The sequence below is a fragment of the Rattus norvegicus genome, chromosome 7 (assembly GCF_021556685.1).
Source record: "Rattus norvegicus strain SHRSP/BbbUtx chromosome 7, alternate assembly SHRSP_T2T, whole genome shotgun sequence".
Taxonomy (NCBI): domain Eukaryota; kingdom Metazoa; phylum Chordata; class Mammalia; order Rodentia; family Muridae; genus Rattus; species Rattus norvegicus.
The window spans coordinates 13,636,216-13,647,293 of record NC_141540.1 but is presented as its reverse complement, the minus strand read 5'-3'; the positions used below and the strand labels follow the sequence as shown (position 1 = coordinate 13,647,293).

Below are 11,078 nucleotides of genomic sequence, written 5' to 3'. Positions count from 1 at the left end.
CCCCTACCTTCTCCCACTCTTCCTCCTCCACTCCACGCACAGCCTACCGGTCGGTCACGTCAGAAGCCTTCCCTCAACTCCCCACTCCCCGCCTGTGAACACCGGTGTCTTGTCTATCTGGCCTCGCATGCCTCCCCCCCTTGCCCTACCCCAGAGTCCACCCTACCCCAGGGCTCTTGCTCAAGCTGGGCTCTCCTCTGGGGCTAAGTCCCAGAGCTCCCAGTGACTGCTCACCTGTTTATTTTAAAGACCACCTGCTGCCCCTACCTCCAAATCTCTCCCTTAATAAGTTTTGTTTTGCTTTTGAGGCAGAATCTCATGTAACCCAAGTTGACCTGGAACTCACTATGTTCCCAAGGGTGACCCTAATCTCCTCCTGACCCTTTGGCCTCCACCTCCCCAGTGATGAAATTAAAGTTGTGTGCACTACCCCTGGAAAAAAGAATTGTCATAAGCTAGGCAGTGAGGGGGCACACCTTTAATTTAAACACTGGGGAGGTAAAGGGAGTGGATCTCTGAGTTCAGGACTAGTCTGGTCTACAGAGCGAGTTCCAGGACAGCCAGGGCTACACAGAGAAGCCCTGTCTCAACTTACCCCACTCTCCTTCCCAAAAGAATTTTTAAGAAATGAAGACCAAACCACTGTGAGATGCTACTTTTTCAGGGATCCCCAAGTGTGTGGTGGGTGAAATGGGGTGCAGGGGTCAATGAACAGCTGGGGCTGTGTGTCTTCTGAATTCCCACGATAGAGTGTCACAAAGTAGGTGGCCTAAAAGAATCAACCAGAGCGGGAGGGATGGTTCAGCGGTGAAGAGCACTGGCTGGTTAGGAGCTATAAGGGATCTGATGCCCTCTTCTGGCACGCAGGTGTAAATGCAGATAGAGCATTTACGGGGGTGGGGGTGCGGGGGAGGGATCTGGGCATAGGGACACCCCCACCTGGGAAAGTGGAGGCAGGAGGATCAAGGTCATCCTTGACCACTCAGTGAATTCCAGACTAGCCTTGGCTACATGAGACATTGTCACAAAACAAAACTCAGATTGAATTAATCCTTCAGGTGATAACTGGAGGTCTGGCATTAGTCCCCACCTCCCTCCCCCCACCCCCCAGTTGGGAGGCTGTCCTCCACAGTCCTTGGCCCATAGGCCTGTGCAGTTTCTGCCTCTGTTGTCACAAAGCCCAGTCCCAGGCCTGTGTCAACTTTCCTTTTCTCGAAAGGACATTTGCTATTGGCATAGCGCCCACTCTGCCCCAACATGACCTCACTCAAGTTAATTACACCGCCATCGTCCTGCTTCCTAATAAGGTCATGCCTGGAGGTTCTGGGGTGAGGGTGGGAACACATTTGAGAGGTACAACTCATTGGCACCTCACACGTGTGTTGGATTAGACAGGTTTTAAAGGATAGTCTATCTCATTAATTAAACAGTCCCCTGGCAGGGCTCTTTCAAGTTTGAGCCAGAGGTGTCCTCCACAGTTCTCTGTCACATCCAGCAGCTCCTGCCCTGGGGGCTGGACATGGATGGTCAAACAGGAAGTGGATAGGCTCAGGCAGAGTGACTCACCACAGCTTGGAGCATATGGAGTATTACTCAGCCATGAAGAGGATATGTCCCGGGGTTGGGGATTTGGCTCAGTGGTAGAGCACTTGCCTAGCAAGCACAAGGCCCTGGGTTCGGTCTCCAGCTCCGAAAAAAAGAATAGAAAAAAAGGAGGATGTGTCCCACAGCGTCAGTGGTGCCCACTGAGAGAACAGGCATAAATTGCCACACAGTGTGACCGCTGTGATGGGAAATGTCCCAGGATGTGAAGTAGGTGTGGGTGTGTAGGGGGGGCTGAGATCAGGCATAGAGAAGGTTCAGGCAGTTAGGGTTTCCTCTGGGGAGTGTTCCAGAACTAGATGTAGCTGATGGCTGGAGAACTCTGTGGTGGGGCTGTTTTTCGTTGTTTTGTTGTTTTGAGACAGGGTCTCTGTGTAGCCCTGGCTGTCCTGGAATTCACTCTGTAGATCAGGCTGGCCTCAAATTCATGGATTCCCCTGCTTCTGCTTCCTGAGTGCTGGCTGGGACTAGCTGTGGCCACCACTCAGCTAAAGCAAGTTTTATTTAGTAAAATTTCTGGGAGGTGGACTGAAGTCCAATCTGGGGGTTGGGTGAACTGAATCCAGCCTGACCCTAAAGCCACAGAGGATCCTCAAAACGGACAGGGAGATAGGGGACTCTAGCCCAACTCTGCCTCAGTTTCCCCACTTGATAACCGTGTAGTGAAGGTTCTGAGATCCTGTACTAGAGGTAGGAAGGCAGGCCAGGCCACCGCAGCAGGACAATCATGAACAGGCTGGGCCTACTCCTCTGAAGCCACAACTGTTAACTTGAATGAAAACTCACTTGCTTTTATTGACACATATTTAAAAGTCCGGATTGAGTGATGAAAGGCGTGGGGTAAGGGGCTGTTGGACTACCCCACCCCTACCCCGGCGCTGCTTGGTTAGCGCCTGCCCAGTGGGTCCAGTGGCTGTATGGTGAGTGGCCTAGGGTCCTGCTCTTCATCAGGGGTGGCGGTGGGGTATCTGAGTCCGGAGGCCATGGTTCCTCTGTTCCTGACCCACTGTACTGTGACCCTCCCTGTGAGGCAGGCAGGTCTTCCGGGCTCTGCAACCTGGGTTGGGGTTCGAGGTTAAAGGGATGCAGTTGAGATTTCATTTGAGGGGGGTCTGGAGACCCCAAGGTGCAGCTTCTTCCTGGGCGGGTGTGGAGGGGCGTCTCCCGGTCCAAGAGGCCTGTCACAGGTGCTCGCTGTGGGACAGAGGGGGTGATGAAGACCTCGAGCTGAGCCATACTCTCTCTTCACCCCGTTCCTCCCCTCCTGCACCTCGGACCTGGCTACTCGCGCCAGGATCTCCTTGACGCGCGCGATCAGTCTCTCGTGCTGCGCCGGGTCGCGCTCGATGGCTCCGTGAAGCCGCGCCATGTAGAAGTCCAGCGTTCCGAGCGTCGGCGTCTCCCCGGTGCCTGCGGGTCAGCGGGTTAGTGAGGGGCGGACCCGAGGCTGAACACGCAGAGAAGGGGCGTTCCTTGGGCGGGGGCGGGGGGGCCTACGCGCAACAGGCAGGTCCGCGTCCGGTAGATGGGACAGATACTGCGGAAGCGGAGCCTGGCGCGGAATTGGGGCGGGGCCTAACAGAACGTCCTGTGGGCGGGCCCGGGGCTGTGGGCGGGGCTGCGCACCGGGCACCGGCAGAGAGGCGAAACTAGCCGTGAGCGCTTGTCTCACAGCCTGCAGTTGCTGTTGCAGCGCCAGCGTGCGCCGCTCCTCCAGCGCCAGCTCTTGCTCCAGACGCTCACGAGCGCTGTTCATGCTCTGAGTGTGGCGCTGCAGCACTGCGTTCTGCTCCTCGAAAGCCACGTTCATCTTCCGCAGGCGCCGCAGCTCTGCCTCGCGTGCTGCAGGACAGGAGTCAGAGCCCTGGAACTGGTCCTGGAGTGCTGTAGACCCACTTCGTCTCTGGCCTCATCCCGACCCTTCCCCTCCATCCCTGGCCTTACCCCTGACCTCATCTCCCTTCAGACCCGGTATCGGCCCTCAATCCCCGACCCCAGCCCTGACCCTTTTCTCCCCCCAATCTTAGCCCTACCCCCACCCCTACCGTCTCCAGCCTGGCTGTCTTCCCTCTATTCCCAATCCATCCCTAACTCCATCCCTCCTCTGTCCTGGGCCCCTGAAACCTCAGTCCTGACTTCAGTCCTCATTCTCATTTCCAATCTTCTTCCTACCAGGACACCAGCACCTACGAAAATCTCACCTTTGTTTTGGTCCAAAAACTCTTCAGTGAAGATGGGAACATCAAAGGTTGAAAAGCCATCGCCGCAGTCCACACCCTGGGACATGGCAATGAGTTTGGTAGGGACCCACATCTCTGGAGCTTGGGCCTCCTGGAGCACTTGGCCTGCTTTTATTTCCTTTGGGGTGTGTGTGTGTGTGTGTGTGTGTGTGTGTGTGTGTCCCATATGTATGCAGTATCCACAAAGGCTAGAAGAGGGTAGCAGGTAGCTGATCCCCCAGAACTGAAGTTAGAGATGGCTGTGCACACAGCCAAGGGGGTGCTGGAAACTGAATCTTTTTTCCTCTGCAGAGCAGTGAATGTTCTCAGCTCTGAGCGGCCCTGGAGTCCCCAGCTTCCTACATGTCAGGTCAGGACTAAGCTATGCCCCACCATGGTGTTGCTGTGTCTCCACAGTGGTCTTGCCTATATCTATGGGGCACACTCACTGGGGAAGGAGGAGGGGTGTCTAAAAACATTGGTGTCTTCTCCCTTAAGTCCTTCTGGACAGAGAGGCCCTTACCTTGTGTCCATTCAGGAGGGTGTTCATGAGCCCAGAGCTGGAGTCCTCTGGTGAGGAGGGAAGAAGGCAGGTCAGCCAGGACTCCAGGGACCCTCCCAGTCCCAAGTCCCCACCCATGGCCCCCTTGGAAACCTTTGTGCCCATTGGAGTTTGGGCCCATTAACCTTTCTTTTTGTTGTTGCTGGGTGTTTGTTTGTTTGTTTGTTTGTTTGTTTTTGAGACAGGGTTTCCCTGGGTATCTGTGGCTGTCCCGGAACTGTTTTTTTTTTTTTTTAAGATTTATTTATTTATTATATGTAAGTACACTGTTACTATCTTCAGACACACCAGAAGAGGACATCGGATCTCATTACAGATGGTTGTGAGCCACCATGTGGTTGCTGGGATTTGAACTCAGGACCTCTGGAAGAGCAGTCAGTGCTCTTAACCGCTGAGCCATCTCTCCAGCCCCCCGGAACTGTTTATAGACCAGGCTGGCTTCGAACGCAGAGCTCCTCTGCCTCCCAAGGGCTGGATTAAAGGTGTGTGCCACCACTGCCCGACTCACTCACCTTTTTTTATTTTGTTTTCTTGGATCTTCTCGGTGCAGACCTTGTAGGCCTCTGACTGCTGGTATGCCCACAGCTCCTTCAAGTACTGCTGTTTCTCCTTCTCTGCCTCATCCAGGTACCGCTGGGAGGGGAGTAGCACCCACAAACTAGGGCCAGCCCAAACGAAGGCAGGCACACAGGGGTGGCCAGAGCCAGGACCTGTTCGTAACTCCCACCTTGCCTCTCTCCCTCCCTCAAACCCTTAGAAAGAGCATCCCTTCTCCAGGTCTGTCTGACTCACTCTCCACCTTGTTCTTTGAGCCAGGGTCTCTCACTGAACCCGAAGATCACCGATGAGGCTTGCCTTGCTGGCAGGAAGACCCAGGAACCCTCCTGTTTCTGCCACCCGCTTCTCTGGTCTCTACCTGCTTCTCTGCTGGCTGCAGCTTGCTCCACTCCGCGCCCAACATCTTGGTGATCTCCGGGAAGGGAAGGTCCGGATGTCGGGTGCGAATCTGCTCCCGCCTCTCGTTCAGGAAGCGAACATAGCCCGTGACCGGGGCCTTGGGCCCATTGGGGAGAATCTTCTTTCTTTTCTTGCCTTTGGGCCAGCCTCGCTTCTTCACTGGCTGCAGGAGGGGGCTGTGTCCTTGGGAGGGGCTCTGAGAACTGTGGGCGGGGTCTGGGGCGTGTGGGCGGGGCCTAGCCTAGTAGTGGGACAGCAGATCAAGGGTCAGAACTCTAGAGAGCCAATTGTCCTGTGCGGAGACAACCTCCTAGGGGTGGGACTGAAGCCAATGACAGGATGGGCGGGGGCGTGGCCTCTTGCTAGGCAGTGGGAGGGTCTTATACAGTGTGGACTTGTGAGGTGTGTGTTGCTGAGCCAGGGGACAGGCTTTTTTTTTTTTTTTTTTTTTTTTTTTTTTTTTTCGGAGCTGGGGACCGAACCCAGGGCCTTGCGCTTCCTAGGTAAGCGCTCTACCACTGAGCTAAATCCCCAGCCCGGGACAGGCTTTTCAGATGGGGACTCACCTCCTCCTCCTGGGGCCCCTTCTCTCCGGCACGGGGACCTTCGCTGCGCTCCTGCTTGACAGCCACTACAAAGGCCCCATGCTGGCCCGGAGTCTTGCCTCCCGCAGGTCTTGGGGACACAGGAAACCAGGGTCACCATTAAGTGCCAGAATCATTCCCCCATACCTACCCATCCCATTCTTGTCACTGGAGATCACAGAAGTATGTGAGAGCAAGCATGAGCCCGGGAAAAGGGGGTGGGGACCTAGGGTTTGAGGATCCAAGGGTCACAGTAGACCACTGTGGAGTGAGGATAGTTCAAGGATTTCGAGGTGGGGCCGGGAGCGGGGGGAGGATGCAGTGAGGTGGTCCTGGAGCCTAGGAGCAAAATGAGATAGCGAGGAAGACTATAGGGTTCCCTGTCAATTCTACGGGGAGTACAGAAATCCCGAAGAGTGACAGGACATGGTCAGAAGTCCCAGTAGTGGGGATAAGGTAGGAAACAGGGACAGGACAGGTCCAGGGTTCCCAAAAGAGGGGTTCACAGAGGTACCTAAGGGTAGGACAGTGCATGTCCAGAGGTCCCAGCGTGGACATAACGTGTTTAGGAGTACCCGAGAGTAGATACATGGAATGTTCAGGGGTTCCCAGAGATGTGGGACAGGACATGCCCAGGAGTACCCGGGGTAGAGACGGGCATGACCAGTGGTACTCGAGGTGGACACAAGGCATTTCCAGGGGTACTCGACGATGGGGACAAGACATATCCAGGGTCGGGACAGGCAGGGGGAGGCGCACTCACGCGGTGGCTGCGCCTGGCTGCCGGGGACCGTGGGACATGGCCACTCCGGGGGGGTCCTGGAACAGAAGCCGGCAAAGGTTAGGGGGTTCCTGCCTGCCACCCCGACGGGACCGCAGGCCGGTCCCCGGGGTGCCCAAGCGGGGGAGGCTGATCCCGGGGCGGGTAGGTCCTGGGGCGGGAGGCCCCGCGATCCTTTGTTGCGAGATCGAGTCCCGGAGGCCGCGCCCCGCAGCCTCCGCCCCGCGCAGGCCCCGACTTCCCGGCTCTTTTCACCTCTGAAAAAACTTTCCCGGGACCTGGGATGCGGCGACGCTCCAACCAAGCGCCCGCGCCCGCTCCTCCCTCATGCTAATAAACCCAAGCCTAGCGCTTCAATTGGCTGAGTAATCCATGGGGGCGGGGTTATGCAGATTAATTTCGGCGCGCCGGGCGGTGATTGGCTAAAGATCTGCGGAGCCGCGTGGGAGGTGCGTCGGGCAGGTTGCGGGCGGGTGCGTCAAGTTCGGCTGCGCTCGGACAGGCTCGGGACCAATCGGAGGCGATTGGCGGCGCGCTGTGGGGCGGAGCTCCTTAAAGGGCCAGTAGGTATGGAGATGGAGACCAGGGACGCGGTCGGCGGAGGAGGCGTTTTTAGTAGGCTCCTGAGGAAGGAGTTAAGTTCCAAAGAGGCACCCCTCTGCAGTAGGGCAAGGCGTATTTTTTCTTACTACGTTGAAAGAAAAATGGGTCTGGTGAGATTGCACAGCACTTGAAGGTGCTCGCCACCTAGTGGACGACTTGAGTTTGGAACCCACAAAGTGGTAAGTGAGAATGGATTTTCCAGCAAGTTGTCCTCTGAGCTCCACCGTGTGCTGTGACATGTGCAACACATACACACCAAAATAAATGAATGAACGTATGCTTTATAAATGGAGGACTGGGGAAATGGTCTGTGTATATACCCTGACCACCAGTCACTGATTTTCCTTTCTGTGGAGCCTTGGTTTTACTTTTTGACCGAGGGATGCATTGAACCATAGGAAGAGTAACAGGCTGGGAGGCTGACACCTAGGTCTAAGCTAGAAGCTCGGCTGAGAGCATTTTCATAAATAAAGCATTTTGAAGGTCAGCTGCAGGCTGACAAGAGGGCTTAGCAAGCAAAGGGGTGGGCTGGAGGCATGGCTCAGAGGTTAAGAGCATTCACTGCTCTTCCCGAGGTCCTGAGTTCAATTCCCAGCAACCACATGGTGACTCACAACGATCTGTAATGGGATCTGATGCGTGTGTGAAGACAGCTGTGTTGTACCCATATGCAAAAATAAATCTTAAAGGGCTGGAGACATGGCTCAGTGGTTAAGAGCACTGACTGCTCTTCCAAAGGACCTGAGTTCAATTCCCAGCAACCACATGGTGGCTCACAACCATCTGTAATGGGATCCGATGCCCTCTTCTGGTGTATCTGAAGACAGCTAGTGTGTACTCAAATAAAAATAAAAATTAAAAATTAAAAAAAAATCTTAAAAATAATAAAAAAGTAAAGGGATTTACAGAGAAGTCCAACAACTTGAATTTGATCCTCATTATCCAAAAAGAAGAGACAGCACACCCCACATCTCGGTTGCCAAATGTGATTTTACTCTAGTCTGTAACAGTCCACAGTAAAAGAGAAACTGAAGAGGATTGGAGAGTTGTGGGTCTGTGGTGGAGAGTGCGTTTCTCTTGCAGGAAACCTGAATTCTATTCCCAGCACCCATTTGTCTGCTGAAAACTATCTGTAACTCCAGTCTCAAGAGATCTCTTTTTACCTTTTTAGGAAAAAGAGCATTAGCATTAGACAAACGCGCGGGCACACAGGTTTACATGCAGGGAAAAATGCTCATAAACATGAAATAATAAATAAATCTTTTTTTTTAAAGAAATGCTTGAAGTTATTGCTCAGTGGTTAAATAAAACCTGCTGCTCTTCCAGTTCAATTCCTGTTAGACACACTAAGGGCTGGGGGCGTGGTCAGAGTGGAGCCCCGCCCATAATCCCCAATGAGGGACTGGGGACAAGATTAGGGCGTTTCCCTGATGCACTGCGGTCTTGGCCTCCGTCCTCCCTCACTGTTATAAACTGGAACCCTGTGATGGGGTAATGTTGGCCAGATGACAATGTGGTAACTCATTAGACACATGGCGATGATGGTATGTGTTTATGGGACCACGCACATGCTTACACATGCAACATGTGTTTGTCTGCCTTAATGGCAGGTGCAAGTGACGCCCCCAACTCGCGGCCTAGGGGATTCTGAGCCGCTTTTCTCAAGCAAGTGACAGTGCAGATAGAGCTGCTTAGATAAGGTTGGGCTTGATCAAACCTGGGCTTCCTGTTACAGCAGAGATAGAACATTGGGGGAGAACAATGGCCGGCGGCTGTGAGGACCGAGGCCAAGGTGGCCCAAGAAGGGAGCCTGGCAGTTACTCTGTACTGAGTCTCGACCTTCATCACTGGCTGTGAGCTTGGTGTGCCATTACCTACCCGCCTTTAATGCTGGCAGAAGGGGGGGAATCTCTGTAAGTTCCAGTCTTCCCTGTGCTACATAGTGAAAGCCTCTCAAAAACAGTTAAAAATAAATAAATAAGGGCTGGAGAGATGGTTCAGTGGTTAAGAGGACCGAGTGCTCTTCCAGAGGTCCCAAGTTCAAATCCCAGCAACCACATGGTGGCTCACAACCATCTGTATTGAGATCTGATGCCCTCTTCTGGTGTGTCTGAAGACAGCTACAGTGTCCTTAAATAAATAAAATATTAAAAAAAATAAATAAAAAGACAGAAGCCGGGGTTGGGGATTTAGCTCAGTGGTAGAGCGCTTGCCTAGCAAGCACAAGGCCCTGGGTTCAGTCCTCAGCTCCGACAAAAAAAAAAAAAAAAAAAAAAAAAAAAAAAAAAAAAAAAAAAAATTCCTTGGGCCTTCGAAAAAGACAGAAGCCGGGAGGTGGTGGCACACACCATGAATCCCAGCACTCGAGAGGCAGAGGCAGATGGATCTCTGTGAGTTCGAGGCCAGCCTGGTCTATAGATATGCAAGTTCCAGGACAGCTGGGATACACAGAGAAAACCTGTCTTGAAGAACCAAAGTAATTAATTACAATTAAAAAGATAGAACAGGGGGTTGGGGATTTAGCTCAGTGGTAGAGCGCTTGCCTAGCAAGCGCAAGGCCCTGGGTTCGGTCCCCAGCTCCGAAAAAAAGAAAAAAGAGAAAAAAAAAAAAAAAAAGATAGAACAGACCCAGGTCTGAGTTTATGGTGTTTTTAAGTCGACCTTGGAAGCACCAGGGATGTAGTTTCAGACAGGTTTGGCTGTGGGGTAAGGTTGCTGGGATGGAGTAACAGTAACGAGTCCTTGAGGCTCAGATAACAGATGTATCAGCGCGTCTGTTCTACGGTTGTTTTATTTTGTTTTGTTTGTGGTGGAAACAGAACGGAGACCTATAGAGACTGGGCAGGCTTTCTGTCTCTGACCCCCACACCAGCCCTCTCTGGGGGTGGGGCGACACTAGGCAGGGCTCCACCTCCAACCTCAGCTCCAGCCCTTCACTGAGGGAGTTTTAGGCATGAATCCCACCCTGGGCCATGCCCAGACCATTTGTCTGTCTGTCTGTCTGTCTGTCTGTCTGTCTGTCTGTCTGTCTTTCTTCTTTTTTTCGGAGCTGGGGACTGAACCCAGGGCCTTGGGCTTGGTAGGCAAGCGCTCTACCACTGAGCTAAATCACCAACCCACCATTTTTCTTTCTTTTTTGTAATTTTGTTTTCTGTGTTTTGTTTTGTCTTGTTATATGACGCAGGGTTTCTTTGTGTAGCCTGGCAGTCCTGTAGCTCTGTAGACCAGACTGGGCTCAAACTCACAGAGATCCTCCTGCCTCTCTACAGTGTAGGAATTAGGGTGTACGCCACTAGTCCCTGCCCTAGATCTTTTTAGATTTTTTTCTCTTCTTCTATCTCTTCTTCTTCTTCTTCTTCTTCTTCTTCTTCTTCTTCTTCTTCTTCTTCTTCTTCTTCTTCTTCTTCTTCTTCTTCTTCTTCTTCTTTAGATTTATTTATTTTATGATGAGACACACTAGAAGAGGGCATCCCATTACAGATGGTTGTGAGCCACCATGTGGTTGCTGGGAATTGAACTCAGGACCACCTCTGGAAGAGCAGTCAGTGCTCTTAACCGCTGAGCCATCTCTCCAGCCCCCTTTGTAAGTTTTGATTCAGGGTCTCTCACTCTCACTAAACTGCCCAGGTGCAGCTGAGCTTGCAATCCCCCTGCCTCACCCTCTGGTTAAACTTTCAGTGTGTTGTGTGGGAACAGAGCTCGGTGGCAGTGTCTGCCTTGCAAGCCCCAGGCCCTGTATCCACCCCAGTCTATCCCCCAAACCCCAAATG

The 11,078-nt window shown here is 53.0% G+C and overlaps 1 protein-coding gene and 1 long non-coding RNA gene across 7 annotated transcripts; one reads left to right on the top strand and one right to left on the bottom strand.

Annotated features, from left to right (window-relative positions):
* Nucleotides 1-2,369: 2,369 nt before the first annotated feature.
* On the bottom strand, nucleotides 2,370-7,030 carry Hmg20b (high mobility group 20 B). Of its 5 annotated transcripts, none has more exons than XM_087557689.1 (10): nucleotides 6,961-7,011; nucleotides 6,688-6,743; nucleotides 5,907-6,015; nucleotides 5,300-5,581; nucleotides 4,896-5,016; nucleotides 4,345-4,391; nucleotides 3,804-3,879; nucleotides 3,100-3,444; nucleotides 2,880-3,012; nucleotides 2,373-2,796 (listed from the first exon to the last, which is right to left on the bottom strand). In XM_087557689.1, exons 2-10 carry the CDS (start codon nucleotides 6,723-6,725, stop codon nucleotides 2,784-2,786), a joined length of 1,164 nt encoding a protein of 387 aa, XP_087413815.1. In that variant the 5' UTR covers nucleotides 6,726-6,743; nucleotides 6,961-7,011; the 3' UTR covers nucleotides 2,373-2,783. The 5 variants fall into 5 exon arrangements, with proteins under 5 accessions (NP_001102201.1, XP_087413815.1, XP_087413817.1 ...); XM_087557691.1 differs by having other exon boundaries at nucleotides 3,229-3,444; XM_087557690.1 differs by having other exon boundaries at nucleotides 5,300-5,503.
* On the top strand, nucleotides 3,282-4,973 carry LOC148004446 (uncharacterized). 2 transcript variants are annotated; one of them, XR_015625058.1, is made up of 4 exons: nucleotides 3,282-3,573; nucleotides 3,778-3,901; nucleotides 4,134-4,191; nucleotides 4,700-4,973. It is a non-coding gene; the product is annotated as an uncharacterized LOC148004446 (long non-coding RNA). The 2 variants fall into 2 exon arrangements; XR_015625057.1 differs by having other exon boundaries at nucleotides 4,666-4,973.
* Nucleotides 7,031-11,078: the final 4,048 nt, after the last annotated feature.